The sequence below is a fragment of the Vanessa cardui genome, chromosome 28, assembly GCF_905220365.1.
Source record: "Vanessa cardui chromosome 28, ilVanCard2.1, whole genome shotgun sequence".
NCBI lineage: Eukaryota > Metazoa > Arthropoda > Insecta > Lepidoptera > Nymphalidae > Vanessa > Vanessa cardui.
Window position 1 is genome coordinate 992673 of NC_061150.1, and position 22638 is coordinate 1015310.

At 36.7% G+C, this 22638-nt stretch overlaps 1 protein-coding gene across 1 annotated transcript in view; it reads right to left on the bottom strand.

Moving 5' to 3' along the window:
- The window catches only part of LOC124541463 (double-stranded RNA-specific editase Adar), a 56664-nt gene that overhangs the window by 30775 nt on the left and 3251 nt on the right, over window positions 1–22638 (bottom strand). The window contains exons 2-13 of the mRNA XM_047119373.1: window positions 20067–20083; window positions 19476–19560; window positions 16796–16866; window positions 15734–15877; window positions 6766–6928; window positions 6474–6548; window positions 6063–6185; window positions 5341–5415; window positions 3606–3738; window positions 2606–2717; window positions 1886–1972; window positions 405–471 (exon numbers count right to left, since the gene is read on the bottom strand). Of these exons, the coding sequence (XP_046975329.1) occupies window positions 405–471; window positions 1886–1972; window positions 2606–2717; window positions 3606–3738; window positions 5341–5415; window positions 6063–6185; window positions 6474–6548; window positions 6766–6928; window positions 15734–15877; window positions 16796–16866; window positions 19476–19560; window positions 20067–20083 (1152 nt within the window). The remainder of the gene's footprint in view (window positions 1–404; window positions 472–1885; window positions 1973–2605; window positions 2718–3605; window positions 3739–5340; window positions 5416–6062; window positions 6186–6473; window positions 6549–6765; window positions 6929–15733; window positions 15878–16795; window positions 16867–19475; window positions 19561–20066; window positions 20084–22638) is intronic.

Here is a 22638-nt window from a genome sequence, read left to right on the forward strand (position 1 = left end):
TGTAATAATGACGAATAATAATATTATAAATGTGAAAGTAACATGTCTATCTGTCGCTCTTTCACTATCAAACCAATGAACCGATTTTGATGAAATTACATATGTGACAAATTTATACTCCAAGGAAGGACGTAAGGCTACTATTTTACCTTTTTTTTCTCGCTGGAAAAACGCTTTACGCGCTTCCCCCACGTGATGGAAAGTGGGGGGGGGGTGTGTGTGACTCCCCGGTTTCCTGTACGCCACTAAAAAACCAGCGGTACCCTCTCCGTCTCTCGACGGGCGCCACGGGATCGCTTACGCATGATACTGTGACGAAGCTACTATTTTACCTAACTCATGACTAGCACATACTAAAACACGAGCAAAACCTAGGGCGACAGCAAGTTATAAACATGTCTTACTTGACGAATTCGCGTACATCAGCAGCTGTGCGTAAAGGTGCCTCTGGAGACACCTTCGTGCTGCGACCTGGAACCAAAAGACATATTAAACATGCACAGTTAATGTTTATGTTGACACGAGAGCCCAGTGGTTAGAAAGCGTGCATCTTAACCGATGATTGCGAGTTCACAGGCAAGCACCCCTATATAAATATATGTGCTTAATTTGTGTTTATAATCCATCTCGTGCTCGACAGCCTCCAGTAAGAAAAAAAGGGGACAAGTGCGAGTTGAACTCGCGTGAAGAGGGTTCCGTACGATGTTAATATCTCCTAAAATATTGGTCGTAGAATGCTCATTGTGGGCTTATTTTTTCATTAAATATTCATCTACAAACCGATTCAACAAAACTTAACATTGGAGTTAAAAAATATGTTCTCCCACACTTTCCACCTGCAAATGTAAGTTGGTACGCACAATATTGAGTGATTTACCATGTTATTTTAATATCATGGACTTCTTATAGGTTTTCCTATAATCTATAAAGAGAAAACTAATTTCTGTATTTTTTTCAAAATTTTAGGTTCAGTAGTTTCGGAGATAAGGGGGGAAGGAATGGTCAATTTTCGTCTATTTTCTTGAATAATTTGGAAACTATTTATTTTAAAATTACAAAAAAAATACATTTAAGATCTTCTCAACAAGACATTTCATTTGATATGCCACACGATGCAGTTTTCAGTAATTCAATGCCAAAGTGATGAGACCGCATCATGAGCTCCGGTTATGGAGATATTTCACTTAACCAAGTTTCACTGTAATAAGGAGTAACTTAGACTACAATAATATATGTGTTCTTTAAATTCAAACACGTACAAGTTAGCAGTCACAGCTTGTTTTTTATATGGTATAGCTTGGCGGACGAGCATATGGGCCACCTGATGGTAAGTGGTCACCATCACCCATAGACAATGACGCTGTAAGAGATATTAACTATTCCTTACATCGTCAATGCGCCACCAACCTTGGGAACTAAGATGTTATGTCCCTTGTGCCTGTAGTTACACTGGCTCACTCACCCTTCGAACCGGAACACAACAATACTGAGTACTGTTGTTTGGCGGTAGAATAACTGATGAGTGGGTGGTACCTAGCCAGACGGGCTTGCCTAAAGCCCTACCACCAAGTATAGTTAAAATAATATCCCAATCAATGATGTTCTAGTAAACAGATACGTCATTAACGCGCAAAAAGTGAAGACTAGAAAACGTCTTAATTGGGACGTTTGCCTTTAGTCGTTTTCATCATAATTATGCCCGTAATACGTTATGATACATCATAATTACTTAGTAACACGTTTTGCGTAATTAAAACCTCTAGTTATCCCTTTTACTTATTGTTTTTATCAAGCTATCCTTTTTACTTGTAACGAAATGTAAAATAAACGGTCCCCGGCGCGGCACACTTTTTTCTGTTGTTTAGTATGGGTATAACATAAGTACCTCTGCGTGGCAGTCGTTGACCACACGACCACGTACAGACATGTGCTCTCCGGAGACACACTTCGTGCCGGTGGTCACCGCTATCACCTGCATAATAAACATATATATATATTGTATTGTAATATCAAAATAACATTTCACAATTTACAATTTTTATCCATCTTTGACGACCTCCGTGGTCGAGTGGTGTGTACACCGGTTTCCATGGGTACGCCACTCCGAGGTTCGATTCCCGGCCGAGTCGATGTAGATTATCATTAGTTTTCTATGTTGTCTCGGGTCTGGGTGTTTGTGACGTCGTTACTTCTGATTTGCCACAACACAAGTGCGTTAGCTACTTACATTGGGATCAGAGTAATGTATGTGATGTTGTCTCATATTTATATTGTCAGTGTGTTTGTTCCGGATAATCTATGGAACGGCTGGACCGATTTCGACGGGAATCTCACTCCTGACTCGCGCACGAAGTCGCGGGCACAGCTTGTATTATATGTATGTATATATATACTGTAGCGTTTACCAACCCGCATTGGAACAGCGTGGTGGAATAAGTTCCAAACCTTCTCGTCAAAGGAAGAGGATGCCTTTAGCCCAGCAGTGGGAATTTACAGGCTGTTGTTGTTGTTGTTTACATATAATTCTACATGTACCGTTTGCAAAACAATTTTACAATTTTTTTTTTTTTTTGGTAAAATTAAAGTTTAAATTAAGAAAACGAACCTTAGCTCCCTCTAGTTTATTGTCGATGGTCATCACGATGCCGGCGAGAACCTTCCTCTTGGAATGCACGAGGTCACCTCGCATCATCTCGTTGAATTTTTCGTTAACCAATCTGAAAAAATCACAATTAGAAATAAAAAATTATAGCAAAACAAATCAACTACAAAATTAGAAACGTCTAGTGAACTATAAATAATATATAAATATATGAAACAACTCGACCTGTTTCTATTATAAATGCAAAAGTATATCTGTTTAAATAATAGTTATAACGGATTTGAATCGCCTATATTAATTATTTTTAACATCCCGACGTTTCGAGCACTTTACAGCGTTCGCGGTCACGGGTAGACTGACCGTGACCGCGACCGTTCAAATCCGTTATAATTAGTTTTATTTAAATGTGTAATAATCGCGAAAATCTAAGACAACAGTATATCTGTTACACTTAACTAGAGTACTGAATTACAATTTGATGAAATACTGAATTTGATGAAACTTGGTATGAAGTGAGCAAAATCCCTTCCCGCTCTCCTAATACACGAGGCAAAAAATAATAATGAAATGAGGCCCATAAGCAAAATTTTTTGTACATAAGCCCGGCCAATCAGGAGCGTTTTGTGTCACGTGACAAACGTTTGAAATAATGCATTTTTATTTATGGATTTTTGAATAAATTAAGTATTATTTTCAATAATAATATAAATAATTCACAATTTATTTTTCGCATTGTCAAAAAAACATCAAAATCAAAATCAAAATAAATTTTATTCAAGTAGGCTTTACAAGCACTTTTGAATCGTCATTTTACAACCAAGTGAAGCTACCACCGGTTCGGAAAGTAGATTCTACCGAGAAGAACCGACAAGAAACTCAGTAGTTACTCTTTTTTAACATTTAAAAAATACAAAGTCATGTTAATTGAATACAATTATTTAAATAGCCTGTCAAATAGTCTATTCGAGAGGGATCTATTTATAAATATATAATAAATAATTACTTAGCCACATGGTCCGCCAGTAGTTGTGGCAGGCCATCTGAGGACACGGGCCGGGCATGAGACATGGTCTTCTCGCACATCTCGCCCAGGGCCGCCCTGGCCGCCGCTAGCTTGGCCAGCTTCTTGCTTGACCCTGAAAACATAAACTTGATTATACTAGCGGCACGCTATGATGGCCGTTTTGACGTTTGCCCGCTCATGAAGTTTCGTATTTAATAAATAATTACATCAAAGGAACAAATTGTTGTTCTTTATTGTCAATAGTGACGTGCAGTTAGTCATAAAATTTATCGAATGTGATTTCTAAACTACAAATGTTAGTGTACCGCGAAGATAATTTTTTTTTTTTTTGTCTAATCGTTACTCTCTCACTCGACCTCTCACACTCTCACACTCGACCTCGTAGTCTAGTATTTTTTGTATCAATTTATTTCTTGTATGTAATGTGTTCATAAAGTTATTCATTCTAATTCCAATTTTTGATTTAATTCGATTTCGTTCGAATATATTAGGTACTTTAACTTATTTTATATTTTTTTTATTAAACCTTTTTAATCAGATACTACTTGCAACAAAAACTTGAATTAAATTACTTGCAAAAAACAAAGATTTGAATATATTATATCGATAATAAATTTACATTTCACATCACTTTTTTAATGTGTCAAAACGGCCATCGTATCTTGCCGCTAGTATAATTAACATTACTTTTTAATGATTAATTAAAGATTAAGTGATTTTCTTCTTGTTTATTTCTGATGATTTGATGTTTCATATCTTTGAATTTTCATGTGCTTAATTTGTGTTCATAATTCATCTCGTGCGCGGTGAAGGGAAACATCGTGAGGAAACCTGCATGTCTTATTTGAACGTAATTCTGTCACGTGTAAATACACTAATCCGCATTGGAGCAGCCAAGTGGAATATGTTCTGAAACTTCTCATCGAAGGGAGAGGAGGCCTTAGCCCAGCAGTGGGAAATTTACAGGCTGTTACTAATTGGTTGCGGATGTCTTAATTGATGCGAAACTTCCGCATATGCGGATGAGAGAGATGAGGTGCGAATATTCGCAACATCTCTATTCGATACCGGCGAAAGCTGGTTCCACAAAGTGGTTGTGCGAGGCAGAAAATGTCTAAGAAACCGCGCTGTTGTGGATTTTCGGACAACAAGGTGGCGCGGGGCAATCTCACATCCGCAAACGCGGATGTTCCGCATCAATTAAGACAAAATTAAAGCAATAAATATCTGTTCCGTAATTATTTAATCTATACCAAGCACTCAAACTCAAATTCCTTTATTCAATATGGAAGCATTACACTTACTTATTGATGGTCAAATCAAACACTACCACCGTTTCTGAAAAAGGAACACCCCGACCTGAGAAGAACCGGAGAAAAGAACATTTGGTGGTAGGGCTTTGTGCAAGCCCGTCTGGGTAGGTACCACCCACTCATCAGTTATTCTACCGCAAAATAACGGTACTCAGTATTGTTGTGTTCCGGTTTGAAGGGCGAGTGAGCCAGTGTAACTACAGGCACAAGGGACATAGCATCTTAGTTCCCGAGGTTGGTGGCGATGTAAGGAATAGTTAATATTTCTTACAGCGTCACTGTCTATGGGTGATGGTGATCACTTACCATCATAGCCCATATGCTCGTCCGCCAACCTATACCATAAAAAAAAAACCGGCGAAAGAAACTCAGCGGGTCTTCTTATCTTCAAATGTACTCACCGTAACCTTCGAACTTCTGATCTTTAATTTGGCAGACCACCTTAAAACGCATGCTGTGGCTCAGCGTGACGGGAGCTGAAATAAAACACAAAGATTTAAGCTATTACCAATATTCAAATTAAGCTTGGATCTAGTGGAAACCACAGTAGCTCAATGGTTCAGGATCGGCGGATATGCTGTGAACTACGTTTTAGGATAACCTCATAACGATTCTGTGGTAGGCCTTTGTGACAGTCTGGGTAGGTACCACTTATCAGATATTCCACCGCCAAACAACAGTACTCAGTATTGTTATTTTGTTTGTAACGCATATAATTTCCAAAATCGGTATGGTATAACATTTTTTACAATTTTGTCTGTCTATTTGTTCCGGCTAATCTCTGGAACGGCTGGACCGATTGTGACGGGACTTTCACTGGCAGATAACTGATATAATAAGGAGTATACGCAAAACGCAAGGACCAGAAATTACTGGACCGATAAGAATCTTTTAAAAGATTCTTCCACCATTCGAAAGCTAAATTATCCACGAGTAACATAGCCTATATTTATTTATTGGATGATGAGTGAGCCAGTGTAACTACAGGCACAAGGGAAGTATCTACTGTAAACCCTTACAATCGGATGACAATTACAATGATTAGAAGCTCATAGTATGAATACTCAGTATAAATAATATAGTTATATCATTTGTATACTATGTCGAATCTTTTGTTATATACCTTGCGCGGTATCCAGGGGAGATCCGTCACCGAAGGAGCAGTGGAACGTGATCCCAGGGTAGGTCTCGTACAGCATGTTTATAGGGCTCTTGAGTACTGGTGACACGGCCGGGCCGAAGAGACCTGTAAAACAAAATGTTATTGTTTTGCTAACTGTACCAAATTTCCTATACTTACGATCCGTTTGTGTAGGAGATTAAATGCTTTCTTAAAATTATACTATATTTATTTTATAACACTATCGATTTCTTTGCCTTATTAAAGATTACAAAAAAAAAACTACGATGGCGGGAAACTTAAATTTTTTTTAATAATTACTTTAACATGAATAACCTTTTTCGTTATTTATAATTTTATAATTAAATGAATGTATATTTAAGAAAAGCAAAGCATTTAATTTTATCGACTTACCAGGTGGTGGGGTCGCCTTGTTGCCGTTACCGTCCGGCGGCTGTATTTTCGTCTCGATGCATTGAAACTCGGATACTTTAACAAAAAAAAAAATATTTAAAAACAACCGTTTCTTTTAGACAACAACAGAACAGGAAACTCGGATACTTTAGCAAAAATATAAATTTAAAAACAACCGTTTCTTTTTAACAACATCAGAACCGGAAACTTGGATACTTTAACAAAAATAAAATTAAGAACAACTGTAACGTAAACGATCTTTAGACATTACTAGGTTAATCCACCAACTTACCCGGATACTTAGGTGCTTCGTCGCTTGTGAAGTCCGGTTGCGGTCCAGGGTTAGGGAGGACCCTCCCCGCCCTCGCCAACAGAGCGCTCAAACAGGTCCTCGCCGCTGATGCCCGTGCATCCCTCTTGCTGTGACCCCAACCCTCAAACGTCATATCCGCCACCTACACCAACAAATATAAATAACTAGTAGCCTAAATCATTCTCATATCATCAGCTATCTGCTAGTGAAAGTCCCGTCAAAATTGGTCCAGTCGTGCCAAAAACCGGAACAAATATACAGAAAGACAGACAATTACTGAAACAAAATGTGATTTTAGTATATGTACCGTGTGTACATATGAATTTGGTAAGAAGCGGTTATTTTAACATTACAAATAGACATTCCAATTTTATTATATGTATAGATTCAACTTGGTAGTAGGGCTATGAGCAATGGTGCCTGGTAAATTGTCCCACTCATCAGATATTCTACCGCCAAACAACAGTACTCATTATCGTTGTGTTCCGGTTTAAAGGGTGAGTGAGTCAGTGTCACTACAGGCACAAGGGACATAACATCTTAGTTCCCAAGGTTGGTGGCGCATTGACGATGTAAGGAATAGTTAATATTTCTTACAGCGTCATTGTCCAAGGAATGGTTTTACAGGACCAATGTTTACGAGTGAGCCCTCACCATCTTATAGCTCATTAGGCTACCCACTTAATAATAACATTGAAAAAGATATTGTACTCTATCCAAGTTAAGGAAGATGATTAAAACTTTACGTGTCACTTAAAATTGGTCCAATACCCAATGTTGGTGGCGCATTGGCGACATAACGAACGTGAATTAATTTATTAATCACTATAATAAACATATTAAGTTTATATGTAGTGTAACTCTACTATATTATTCATTTATAATACATATATACTATAATATGCACCTTCCTCTTAGCCAATACGGAGTTATGACATTTGATTCTATATCATAATTTATATCACATTACTATTGCATATTATGAATATAGCGGGGGCTATTGAATTTACTTTGTTATATACAATTGATATTGTAATTAATTGATCAATAATTTGTAAAACTGTAATTAATATTATTTTATATGGCATAGCATTTAATACTGGCATGTAACACCATTTCTTATTTTAAATATGATTGAACTGTCATTATAAAACAATTGGACGATAGCGGGGCTTGTAACAAAAGATAGAGAGATTGGTGCATCATTATAAAACGATAATATGATTTTGACCATCCCGAACTACTGGAATTACACTATCAAATACAAAATCCATTGCGTAATTTAAAAAAACCAAGCATACATAACTACGACATAAGAGTCGAGATGGCCCAGTGGTTAGAACGCGTGCATCTTAACCGATGATTGCGGGTTCAAACCCAGGCAAGCACCGCTGATTCATGTGCTTAATTTGTGTTTATAATTCATCTCGTCCTCAGCGGTGAAGGAAAACATCGAGAGGAAACCTGCATGTGACAAATTTCATAGAAATTCTGCCACATGTGTATTCCACCAACCCGCATTGGAACAGCGTGGTGGAATAAGTTCCAAACCTTCTTCTCAAAAGGAGAGGAGGCCTTTAGCCCAGCAGTGAGAATTTACAGGCTGTTGTTGTTGTTGTTGTTATACATAACAGACAGCGGTGAGCGACTTTGTTTTATACTGTGTAATGATAATGACTGTAATTATTAATAACTATAATAATATAATTACCTTTAATTCCATCAGAAATACGGGTAAATGTTCAGTACCCAATTTGGTGACGTATCGAAACTCGAATCCGCTGGTGTATTCGTTCAGAATCGATATCGGATTCTTGTGAATCAACTCATAATCTTTCACTTTGCTTAAGTTCATTTTAACGATCACTTTCACACTAATTACTTCACTAATTAGTCAAGTCCTTAATAGGGTAATTACAAATCTATAATTTTATATTAAAATTATAAATGTGAGTCGAGATGGTCCAGTGGTTAGAACGCGTGCATCTTAACCGATGATTGCGTGTTTAGACCCAGGCAAGCACCACTATACATATGTGCTTAATTTGTATTTATAAGTCGTGCTCAGCGGTGAAGGAAAACATCGTGAGGAAACCTTCATATGTCTAATTTCATCGAAATTCTGCCACATGTGCTTTTCACCAACCCGCATTGGAACAGCGTGGTGGAATATGTTTCAAGCCCTCTCCTTAATGGAAGAGGAGGCTTTAGCCCAACAGTGGGAAATGTACAGGCCTTTCTTTTTTACTTTACTTTTATTATAAATGTGAAAGTAACTCTGTCTGTCTGACGGTCTTTCCCTACCCAACCGCTGAACCGAATTCGATTAAATTTGATATGAAGCAACTTGTATTCCAAGTTAGGACATAGGCTACTTTTCTTGCCTAACACATAACAACTAAACCCCTAAAACACGAAGCTGATTGACTACTATTTGACAATACAGTGAATCCCTGGCAATCCGAAAAACGTTCTACAATTCTGCATCTCCACTGCCAAAGAATAAGCACCCCCAATTAGTCCACAATTTTTTACAAAAGAGTACCTTCTAATTCGACAAATTACATATCCATTGATAATTCTATGTGTAGTAGTCAATGATGTTGAAATAAACAGATATGTTATTAACGCGCAAAAAGTGAAGACTAGAAAACGTCCTAATTGTGACGTTTGCCTTTAGTTGTTTGACGTAGTAATACGTTATAATACATCATAATTACGTAGTAATACGTTTTGCGTAATTAAAACATCTAGTTACCCCTTTTACTTATTGTTTTTATGAAGCTATCCTTTTTACTTGTAACGAAATGTAAAAATAAACTAAAATAAACGGTCCCCGGCGCGGCACACGTTTTTCTGTTGTTTAGTATGGATATAACATATCTGTTCATTAGAAAATCATTGGTAGTAGTATACTCTGAAGTATAAAGAAGTGATAGCTATCACATGAAGTCGGATTCAAACTGGACTATCAGAATCTGAACATCAACGCGTCGAGCGCAATAGTGGAATATGTTGTGACCTGTTCAACCATGCATTACCTTCACAAGCGAAGATTAAAAATAAATATATATTGGACAACATCACATACATTACATAGATGATAAGAAAGCGTTTATACCTGTTGACTTCCAAGCAGGATATATTCATTTAAATAATTGTATTTAATTAACATAACTTTGTATTTTTTAAATGTTAAAAAAGAGTAACTACTGAGTTTCTTGGCGGTTCTTCTCGGTAGAATCTACTCTCCGAACAGGTGGTAGCTTCACTTAATTGTAAAATGACGATTCATAAGTGCTTGTAAAAGCCTACTTGAATTAAGTTTATTTTGATTGATTGATTGTTATGATTGATTGATTGACATTACTCTGATCCCAATGTAAGTAGCTAACGCACTTGTGTTATGGAAAATCAGAAGTAACGACGTCACAAACACCCAGACCCGAGACAACATAGGAAACTAATGAATTATTTACATCGACCCGGGACCTCGGAGAGGTGTACCCATTAAAACCGGTGTACAGTCTACTCGACCAAGGTCGTCAAAAAAATATTCAATAATAATATACATGTCGGATTATCGGTCCATTGTATACATTTTTGGGAAAATCCAGAAATGGTCAGAAATTTAAGACCACTTCGAAATCGAGTCTATAATAAGCTATTTGACAATGCGAAAAATAAATTGTGAATTATTGTAATCAGTGTATATTATGAGTTTAAAAATGGTTACTTACTAACGAAAGTTAAAAATAATACTTAATTTATTAAAAAATCCATAAATAAAATGCATTTTTTCAAACGTTTTTCACGTGACACAAAACGCTCCTGATTGGCCGGGCGTATGATGATGTCACTTTCTTGTTAACCTTGCCTTTCTACTATATGTACCACAGATAAAAATACAACAAAGTGACGTCACAGACCCCAATGCAACGCCATATTGGCCAAGAAGCGTTATTGCGCGCTATTTAAATATGGAATTTTAAATATGATATTTTTCGGTAAATATGTACTAGAAATAAAAAAATCAACTTTTACTGGGTTCCTTAACTTCTACTAAATAATATAAAATTGATTTTAAAAACCAGTCAAATAGCCTATTCACATAATTCAATGGCATTACTTAATGTTACTTAGTAAGAACTCATTAGTATTATCAAACATTATCTAATTACTAAATGTTATCTGTGTTGCCGCTTAATGAGCGAACGCGTTGTACCATAAATGAGTTACTTGTTTTTACACAGCCCGGGCATATTCGCTTTGTTTAGTACGTAAGACCATTTAGGAAGGGGGGGGGGGGGGGGCGGATATCCGAGGTTCATTCATATACCTTTTAGAATTTACAAATAAACATTATATATAGCTGTGAAGTTACTTATTATGTAAATATGAATTTGTTATAACTTTTGACAGATTCGGCCGTTTCATGATGAAATTAAGATTTAATTACAAGCGACTACCTTGAGACACTATCAACAGCAGCCTGTAAATGCCCACTTCTGGGCTAAAGGCCTCCTCTCCCTTTGATGAGAAGGTGTGGAACATATTCCACCACGCTGCGGGTTCAATCCAATGCGGGTTGGTGGAATGCACATGTTGCAGAATTTCTATGAAATTTGTCACATGCAGGTTTCCTCACGATGTTTTCCTTCACCGCTGGGTACAAGATGAATTATAAAGACAAATTAAGCACATGAATCAGCGGTGCTTGCCTGGGTTTGAACCCGCAATCATCGGTTAAGATGCACGCGTTCTAACCACTGGGCCATCTCGACTCTATAATCTATATATATGTATAAACTAGCGTCCCGCCTTTGCTTCGCACGTGTGCAATGCTGATACTAAATATACTATAGATTTTGTTTTATATACGACATCACATCAGAAACCACCAAAATTGTCAGCGTTTCTTTACTATATTGTCCATGTGTTATATACAAAAACCTTCCTCTCGAATCACTCTATCTATTAAAAAAAAAAAACGCATCTAAATCCTACCTAAGCATACATAGGGACAGACAGCGGTAAGCAACTTTGTTTTATACTATGTAATGATAATGAATAAACACTGATAGATCACGTATTCTCAGAAACTATACACCTACAAACTTCAAATTTGTCACGTAGGCTCCTTATGTACGTAGGGGGTAGACATCTGTTGTAGACAGATTTTACACAAATCCCTAAGGGGGTAAAACGGAACTTAAATGTTAATTTTTAAATAACATTGTTTGTTTTTTTTTATTTCTGTTCGGTGCAGCTCGATATTTCATTATCTACGAATGTCTTGTTCACGAGATCATGGTAAATAAACCGTAATTAATAACTGCAGGGCCGTATTTAGGGGAGGGCAACCGGGGCAACTGCCCTGGGGCCACCACATTAGTGGGGGCCACAGTTTTCAACAAGTTAACAAATACCGAGATATAGTAAAATTATAATAATGTTATTATTTAATATTTTAAAAGTTAACGATACAAGTAAATAAATCATAGCTTACTGATTGAAATGAAAAAGTAATTAATCCATGATAATATAATTAGGTTGTTCACGCTTCTGTTTGTCTAGGGCCCCCACTGCTTTGTGGCCCGGGGGCCTCCAGACCTTTAAATCCGACTCTGAATAACTGTAATGATTGAATGTTAGTGTTACATAAATTTACAGAAGTAAAGTCGCAGTTTCCGCTAGTAGTTTATGAACTGGCTCATCTAAACCAATGAGGCAGTTCATAAACAACTGGTTCTTAAAACAGGTCCAAGCCCAGGGTGAAGTCGATAGACAGTTACTTGTTTTTTTCCGTGTCCAGAAATTGGGAAGTGATCCTGTGTCTCGGAAATTATAAAGCGGTTCGTTCTACGCGTAATCAATCAAAAATCAAAATAAACTATATTCAAGTAGGCTTTTACAAGCACGTCACGGTAGCACGCGTAAGCGATCCCGTGGCGCCAGCCGAAAGACGGAGAGGGTACCGCTGGTTTTTTAGTGGGTAAACCCGGTGGTCCTGGGTGCACTCGGCGTCCAGGAAACTGGGGAGTACCCCCCCCCCACTTCCATCACGTGGGGGAAGCGCGTAAAGCGTTTTTCCAGCGGAAAAAAAAGGCTTTTACAAGCACTATTGAATCGTCATTTAACAACTATATCAAGTGAAGCTACCAGCGGTTCTGAAAGTAGATTCTACCGAGAGGAACCGCCAAGAAACTCAGTAGTTACCCTTTGTCAACATTTAAAAAATAAAAAGACATTTTAGTTAAAACAATTATTTGAATTAATAATTAATATATCCTGCTTGGAAGTCAACAGGTATTAACTCCACGCTTTTTTAATCATCTATTAAATGTTGTATCGAATATATATGCCTTTTTTACCGATGTTTTTTTGTATCGAATAATATGCCTTTTTTACCTATGTATTTTTTTACAAACGATTTGAATTTACGAAACGGCAAAGTTAAAAATATCTGCGGCATTTTATTATTGAATCTCTTTCCGAACCGATTTTGATAATTATTTCAACATTAAAAAAGGCTAACTATAGTTTACAATATAGGTATTTGTAAAACGAGCCAAAAGATAAAGCGCTATCAAGCTCCGCCGTCTTTCAGCTATTGAGGGCCCTGAGCATATTAGGATGATGGGGCCCCCATGACAATGACAGAACACTTTTGTTAGAATGCACAAATAATATTGGACAACATCACATACATTAATCTGATCCCAATGTAAGTAGCTAAAGCACTTTTGTTATGGAGAATCAGAAGTAACGACGTCACAAACACCCAGACCCAATACAACATAGAGAACTAATGATAATCTACATTGAGTCGGCCGGGAATCGAACTCGGGACCTCGGAAAACCGGTGTACACCCTACTCGACCACGGTCGACAAGAAGAACCTTTTATTGTTCTTTAATTTTCGAATAAATAATGCTTTGTTGTTACCTAGATACTTTGTTACCTACTTTGTAGATTATGTATGTATCGAAAAAGTCAGAATATTCATTTTGAAAATATGCAGATATTTTTATATGATCCGAGGCCCCTATTGATCGTGGGGCCCTGGGCTCTTGACTAAAGTGCCCACTGGGAAAGAGCTACTTGAATAGTGCGTATTCCATATTCAAGTACTCCAAATCACAGTGGATTCAACACAAACCTGGCACTTTAAAATATTTATATATATATACATACATATGATTATAGTATATTTATAAGAAAAACATACACGTGATAAACGATAAAACAAACTTTTCAACGCAAATTTCACTTCACAACTCACACAAATAATTAAATAAATATTATAAACGAAAAGTTTATAACAACGCTGTCGTCGTACGAAACAGAGAACTCAATTGAAAACAATGACCATTATCTATTACACGATGATATGTGTAAGTGTTGCCATTGTGAAAATTACTCGGTTTATAATTAAATATATTTATAATGGCAACATTATGTTATTACGTGTAAACTGTAGGAATGAACAAGCAAGATCTGAGTCACGTCTGACGTCACACAAATTCCCTTAAAAATTAAAAAAGGCGGGAGTTTTGCGACTGTCACATTTACTGTGTAGTATGATTATTGATGGTTATTTGTGTTGTAGGTTAAATGTTTTTCTTTTGTGGTAGTTAAAAAGAAAGTAAAGTAACAGCCTGTAAATTTCTCACTGCTTACCTAAGGCCTCCTCTCCCATTAAGGAGAGGGTTTGGAACATATTCAACCACGCTGTTCCAATGCTGGAATGCACATGTGGCAGAATTTCGATGAAATTAGACATATGTAGGTTTCCTCTAGATGTTTTCCTTCACCGTTGAACACGAGATGAATTATAAACACAAATTAAGCACATGAATCAACGGTGCTTGCCTGGGTTTGAGCCCGCAATCATCGGTTAAGATGCACGCGTTCTAACCACTGGGCCGTCTCGGCTCAAATAGATGCTTTACACTTTGTTATTGATGGATATATTAAACACTACCAACGTTTCGGAGAAAGGAACACCCAGGCCTAAGAAGAACCGGCGAAAGAAACTCAGACTATGTAATTATATTGATAATGATTTTTTTTTCATAGAATATGTTGTCGGACGAGCATATGGGCCACCTGATTGTAAGTGGTCACCATCACCCATAGACAATGACGCTGTCAGAAATATAAACTATTCCTTACATCAGTGATTCACAAAGTGGTCCAGGTGGGTCTACGTAGGCGTGAATAAAAAAATGGGGGTCCATAAGATGTTAATGGGGGTCCACGAAAATTTATCTGCTTTTGATAGCAAAGAGCAAAAATGTAAGCATAGTTATATTACCTTATTAATTTTAAATAAATTAAGTGTTAGAAAATGTACTGTTTTTCTTTATTTATTTTACCTATCGGAATATAGGGACAGAACTCAGAAATAACACAGTTTTAATTTTTTGGCGACTTTAAGAATGTGGTAGAAATGTAGCAGCAGAGGGTCCAACGAAACCAATAAAATTTTGAAAATGGTCCACAAGAAAAATAAGTTTGGGAACTACTGCCTTACATCGTCAATGCGCCACCAACCTTGGAAACTAAGTTGTTATGTCCCTTGTGCTTGTAGTTACACTGGCTCACTCACCCTTCATTGTATATTGTATATTGACATTATAAAAAAAAAGAAAAAAGAAATAGATCCCGCTGAGTTTCTTTCGCCGGTTCTTCTCTGGTCTGAGGTATTATATTCCGAACCGGTGGTAGATTTTCGACAATCAATAAGAAAGTGTAAACACTTCCATTTCGAATAAAGGTTTTTGACATTGAGTTTGACTTCAAACCGCAACACAACAATACTGATTACTGTTATTTGGCGGTAGAATAACTGACGAGTGGGTGGTACCTACCCAGACGGGCTTGCACAAAGCCCTACCACCAAGTGAATGATATAGATAATAATAAGCTAAAAGGTACTCACGGTAACAGCAACTGTGAAGCTGGGGCAGTGTGCTGGACCGCCCTGCCTGAGCACGCAGTACGAGACCCTCACTCCGAGCTCGTTGAGAGCTGACACAGGAGACTTCCCCCCTGTTTCCACGGATTCCGCGGCCTTCGCCAACGCCTGCCGCAAAAAAAAAAAACAATTTAATCTATTTGACGAGCTCCGTGGTCGAGTAGCGTGTACACTGGTTTTCATGGGCCACGCAGAGGTCCCAGGTTCGATACCCGGCCGATTTGAGAAATGTTCAATAATTATCTACGTTGCCTTGAGTCTGGGTGTTTGTGGTGCCGTCTTTACGTCTGATTTTCCACTAGCTCTAGCTGTGCCCGCGACAATGTACGCGTTTGAATTTAAAAAAAATGTAGCCTCAGTTACTTTCTATTGTATCAGTTATCTGCCAGTGAAAGTCCCGTCAAAATCGGTCCAGCCGTTCAGAGATTAGTCGGAACAAACAGACAGACCGACAAAAATTGTAAAAAAATAGTATTTTAGTATATGTACCGTGTATACATACATATGCATTGAGTAATAAAAGGGCTATTTCAGTATTACAAACTGACACTCCAATTTTTATTTTATGTAGATAACACAAGTGCTTTAGCTACCTATGTTATGTTCAGAGTAATGTATGTGATTGTTACTGAAAACCCAAATAACTTTCTACCATCCAGACCTCGGGTTTGAACTTTTCACCTCGCAAACTTTATCTCGCCATTTAGGCAACAAAGGTAAAATAAAAATAATAAATACGAAAGTTTTGAAATTTGGTCACAACGTTCATTCTGGCTTATTAATGAACGGATTAAAAGTCCTGAACAATTGAAGCTCCGGAATCGCCGCCATCTTGAAAAAGAGGTGCACTTTTATGGTTTTTGCTAAATAACTCCTCAATTATGAAATTTATTGAAAAAATAGTTATAATAAAAGGTGGAGAGCATTTTATTTCCTTTAAAAAAGGTTCTGAAAGTTGGCCTTCGTTGACTGAGCTAATTAGACCAAAGAGACAAAACATTTATGGAAATAAAATATGTATTTCACCTGCAAATTCCACTTGAAACCAGCGTCGAGCTGTATCGACGGCGCCGACTTCTTTGCTGGAGGCTCGTCATCTATGAACAGCATCACACATTACATTACTAACAAATCAACTCAAATCAAAATAAACTTTATTCAAGTAGGCTTTTACAAGCACTTTGAATCTTCATTTAACAAACTATAAAAACCGTTTAGTAAATTGAAATCGTTTGTAAAAAATACATTGGTAGAAAAAGCATATTATTCAATACAAGATTTTATAGATGATAAAAAAGCGTGGAGCTAATACCTGTTGAATTCCAGGCAGGATATATTAATTTAAATTATTGTATTTAACTAACATGACTTTGTATTTTTCAATGTTAAAAAGAGTAACTACTGAGTTTCTTTCCGGTTCTTCTCGGTAGAATCTACTTTCGGAACCGGTGGTAGCTTCACTTAATTGTAAAATGACGATTCAAAAGTGCTTGTAAAAGCCTACTTGAATAAAGTTTATTTTGATTTGATTTGATATATAAATAATTTATCAAACTATAATAATAAATTAGCTCACATTAGTTACACTTTTTAAACATTTATAAATACAGTCATGTTAGTTAAATACAATTATATATGTATGTGATACATCCTGCCTGGAAGTCAACAATAATTATTGAATGCATTTCAGTGTTTTGACTATGAAAGAGCGACAGTCCTTCGCTATCATATGATATCATAATTACATAGTATAAAACAAAGTCGCTTTATTTAGTGGTAGGGCTTTGGGCAAGGTCGCCTGGGTAGGTACCACCCACTCATCAGTTATTCTACCGCCAAACAACAGTACTGAGTATTGTTGTGTTAAGACAGGCACAAGGGACATAACATCTTAGTTCCCAAGGTTGGTGGCGCATTAACGATGTAAGGAATAGTTAATATTTCTTACAGCGTCATTGTCTATGGGTGATGGTGACCATTTACCATCAGTTGGCCCATATGCTCGTCCGCCAACCTATAACATGAAAAAAGCTCATCGCTGTCCGTCCCTATATATATGCTTAGATATTTAAAATCACATAACGGATTTTGATGCGATTCTTTTCAATTCATAGATTGATTCAAGAGGAATGTTTATATATGGACAATATAGTAAACAATGATCATTTCAGAGGTTTCTGAAGTGATATCGTAAATAAATAAAAAAATGTTAAATGCCTATATAATTGTAGTTAACTAACATGACTGTTTTTTTTTTTAATCTAAATGTTGAAAAAGAACCTACTTTCTGAACCAGTGTTATTTTCACTCAATATATAAAAAAAAAAAAAATTATATGACGATTCAAAAGTGCTTGTAAAAGCCTACTTAAAATAGAGTATATTTTGATTTTTTGATTTTGAGTAATCAGTCTCGGCTTCGCACGAGTGCAATAGTTATACTAAATATACTACAGAAGGCATTCATTTAACAACTATAATAAGTGTAGCTACCACCGGTTCGGAAAGTAGATTCTACTTATAACCAGCAAGAAACTTAGTTACTCTTTTTCAATTAAAAATACAGTTATGTCAGTTAAATACAATTATATATGTATTTACTATAGATTACAAGTAACTATATAAATAGTACTTGTACTACACTATGTACTACTGTTTTATTTACGTGTTACGTTACGTTACGTTTAATATATATAAAAAAATACCTTCAAGTATGTAGTTATTTGTGGAATCCATTCGCTCACTGATATAATTATTCTAAAACGGTTATATATAAATATCTTAAAAACGTAACAAAACAACAAAATAATACGCGTGAAATAACGAATATTGATGGAATATACTTCACTGACACTAACAAGTAAAATAACAACTACCCTCAGTTTTTTTTTATTTATTTCAGACAAATGTATCCGACATTCATTTCAAAATTAATAATAATTTTTATTCGTATTATAATAAGAGGTAATTAATTCTTTATGTTAATTATTTTATATTTAAGTAACATGACTTTGTATTTTTTAAATGTTAAAAAAGAGTAACTACCGAGTTGCTTACCGGTTCCTCTCGGTAGAATCTACTCTCCGAACCGGTGGTAGCTTCACTTAATTGTAAAATGACGATTCAAAAGTGCTTGTAAAAACCTACTTGAATAACGTTTATTTTGATTTAATTTGATTTGATATTAAATATTTTAGTCAATAGTAGACAAGAATAAAATAAAACACTTTTTTTTTTATCGAATAGGTTGGCGGACGAGCATATGGGCCACCTGATAAGTGGTTACCATCACCCATAGACAATGACGCTGTAAGAAAAATAAACTATTCTTTACATCGTCAATGTGCCACCAACCTTGGGAACTAAGATGTTATGTCCCTTGTGCCTGTAGTTACACTGGCTCACTCACCCTTCAAACCGGAACATAACAATACTGAGTACTGTTATTTGGCGGTAAAATATCTGATCAGTGGGTGGTACCTACCCAGACGGGTTAGCACAGAGCCTACCACCAAGTAAACACATGCTAATTTTTTTCCTAACACATGACAACCACCCTTAAAACGTGAACAAAGCAGAGGGTGACTTCTAGTCCAGTACATATGTATACTAATATTCAGTCCGACTTTTACTCCGACCATTAGAGAGGGGGGGGGGCCTTTCATTATCAATTGAGTAGTTAAGACGTAACAAACATATACACTTACTCATATTATTTTTTTTAGCACGATGGTGACGTTTCTTCGGCGCTGAAGGCATTGTGCAGTCAGTTGAAGAACTTACAGATGTATTCTGTGTAACAAACAAAACAACATCAGGGTCAACAGCTGGGTTAAGGCATCCTCTCGCTTTTAAGAGAAGGTTTGGACACACTTGGGGCAGAATTTCTTTGAAATCAGACACACGGAGAGTTGACCTATTGTTTAGAACGCGTGCATCTTAACCGACGATTGTGGGTTCAAAGGCAAGCAGAACTGAATATTCATTCATTCAGTGCTTAATTCGTGTTTTTAATTCATCTCGTGCTCAGTGAAGGAAAACGTCGTGAGTAAACCTGCATGTGTCTAATTTCATACAAATTCTGCCACATGTGTATTCCACCAACCCACATTGGAACAGAGTGATGGAATATTCCAAACCTTCCCCTCAAATGGAGAGGAGGCTTTAGCCCAGCAGTGGGAAATTTACAGGCTGTTGATGATACTGTTGAGCTTTCCACACAATGTTTTCAAACAAAAAAACATACAGAGGCTTTTGTTATTAATATATAAGAAGATTTAAATATGAAATATACTTACCCAATTTTCTATAATATCTGAAAACAAAAAACGATTACATGTTAATTATTGTTTTTTAAAATTAAAATATAAGCTGTCTGAGTCTAAGGTATTAGGTTCAAATCCGAGGCAAGCCGATAAAGAGATACTAGATAATCTTTTGGCACCATTTTTGTTTTCACTTATACTTTCTTAGCAAGCAATGGTAATTAAAAGATACAACATATTTGAGAATCAAAGCTAAACTATTTATTTTGTCAAATCAGTTCACAACTACCCACAATCATATAATATTAATTAATCATTCATTACAAACATAACATACCTTCCCCTCACACATTTATTAAGTTATTTATTACATGTAAAGATTTGCCCAATTACAACAATAAAATAATTTGGAAATTAATTAATTATCATTCTGTAGTATTTGGTATGCCAATTATATCCGGCCACAATTCTGGTGGCGGTATTTCAATAGGTTCATCTGTTTGTAGTGAGTCAGAGTTTGATCTAGGTGATAAAGATACAGGAGGCATGGTTCTATCTTGAGGCTCGTTATTTTGTCTAGTCGCCTCAACACTGCGAGCCAGAATTTGATCAACATGCCGACGTTGTAATACTCCGTCTTCTGTCCTCACCAGATATGAGCTGGGACCCTCTACCATCTCTACTACAGCCCTCTTCCATTTCTCACCTGGTCCATACATACGAATCAGTATCGGTTGGTCCACTGTGAAAGCTCTTCTTGGTGAGGTTTGGGCTGCATTATCCAACTGTAACTCAGTACGACTTGGTACAGCATCTGGGTGTAAATTAGACACTGCTGTTCTGTATTTACGCCCATTTAACATCTCAGCTGGACTTTTGTTAGTAGTAGTGCAAGGTACTGTACGCAAATAGTATAAAACTCTAGGGAGTTTTTCACTCCATGGTATCTCCAACTCAGACAATTTCTTCAATTTATTTTTGAAACTTTGTATACTCCTTTCAATTTGGCCATTGGTAGCTGGATGATATGGTGGAGAATACAAATGTTGTATCCCATTTTTGCTTAGGAAATTATTAAACTCTTCAGAAACAAAAGTCCTACCATTATCAGAAACTAATACATCAGGAAGTCCCTGAGATGCAAATATTTTCCTGAGAATTGTTGTTACACTGGTACTATTCATAGACGTAACAATCTCTGCTTCCAACCATTTACTGTAGCTGTCAATTAATAATAGAAAAGTTTTACCTTGGAATGGGCCTGCAAAATCTATATGCACTCTTTTCCATGGCTTTTCAGATACAATCCACGTCTGCGGGTCCCTTGGTGGGTTGTTTCTTACCGCTTGACACTGATGACATCCAGAAACTAATCTCTCTATCTCCTTATCCATTCCATACCACCAAACATATCCTCTAGCATAAGCCTTAGTTTGCACAATTCCTGCGTGTGGAGCATGTAATAACTTTAACACATCCTCCTGGAGGGTTTTAGGGATAACAACTCTATTGCACCACAGTAAACAATCTTTACTATGTGATAGAGCTTCTTTGCGCTGCCAAAATGGTTGTAAGGTAGGATCGGAGTTTGAACGTGGCCATCCATGTAGCATGTTAAACATAACCTTCCGTAAAACCGGATCTTTTTTCGTCTCCGATGCTACCTTATTAGCATCTAAGTTCCAACCATCTGGAGTCTCATCCAGTAATAAAACATCCTTGAGAGGAGCTTCCTCCACAGAAGCCGTAGGAACAGTCCATCTACTAAGAGCATCAGCATTACCAATCAACTTTCCTGCTCTGTACTTAATAATATACTGATAACAGCTTAATTTTAATGACCAACGCAACATTCTAGGTGATATCTGTTCTGGTATTGGTTTATCTGGATTAAACAAACCAACCAAAGGCTTATGGTCTGTTATAATAGAAAATTTACGACCCGCTAAATATTCATGAAACTTTGACAATCCAAATATTATTGCTAAAGCCTCCTTGTCAATTTGTCCATAACGTCTTTCATGTTTCTGCAGAGTTCTCGATGCCATCATGATTGGCCTTTCAGAACCATCATCCATTACATGTGCAATGATTGCTCCTAAACCATAATCAGATGAATCACAAATAAGGAGCAATTCTCTATCCAGCTCATATCCTACCAAAGTCAATTCCGAAGATAGAAGATTCTTAGCCGTATCAAAAGCTATTTGTTCAGGTTCACCCCAATTCCAAGGTCTCTTAGAATCTAGCAAGCGGTACAGTGGTTCCAAAAGTGTAGCCTTATCGGGTAAAAACTTTTCATAAAAGTTATACAGGCCTAAAAATGCTCGTAAAGTTTCTTTATTTGTTGGTGCTGGTTTCTCACGAATCTCCTTAACCTTAGCTGGTGCCGGGTGTAAGCCATTAGCATCAATCATATGACCAAGGAAAGTGATACTTTCAGCTGCAAATATACATTTTGATACATTCAATCGAAAACCCATATCATGCAATTTATGTAAAACTTCATACAATCGCTGTTCATGCTCTTCTTCATTCCGGCCCATAATTGCTATATCATCTAATAAACAAGCAACTCCCTCCTTGTCAGCAAAGGCTGTAGACA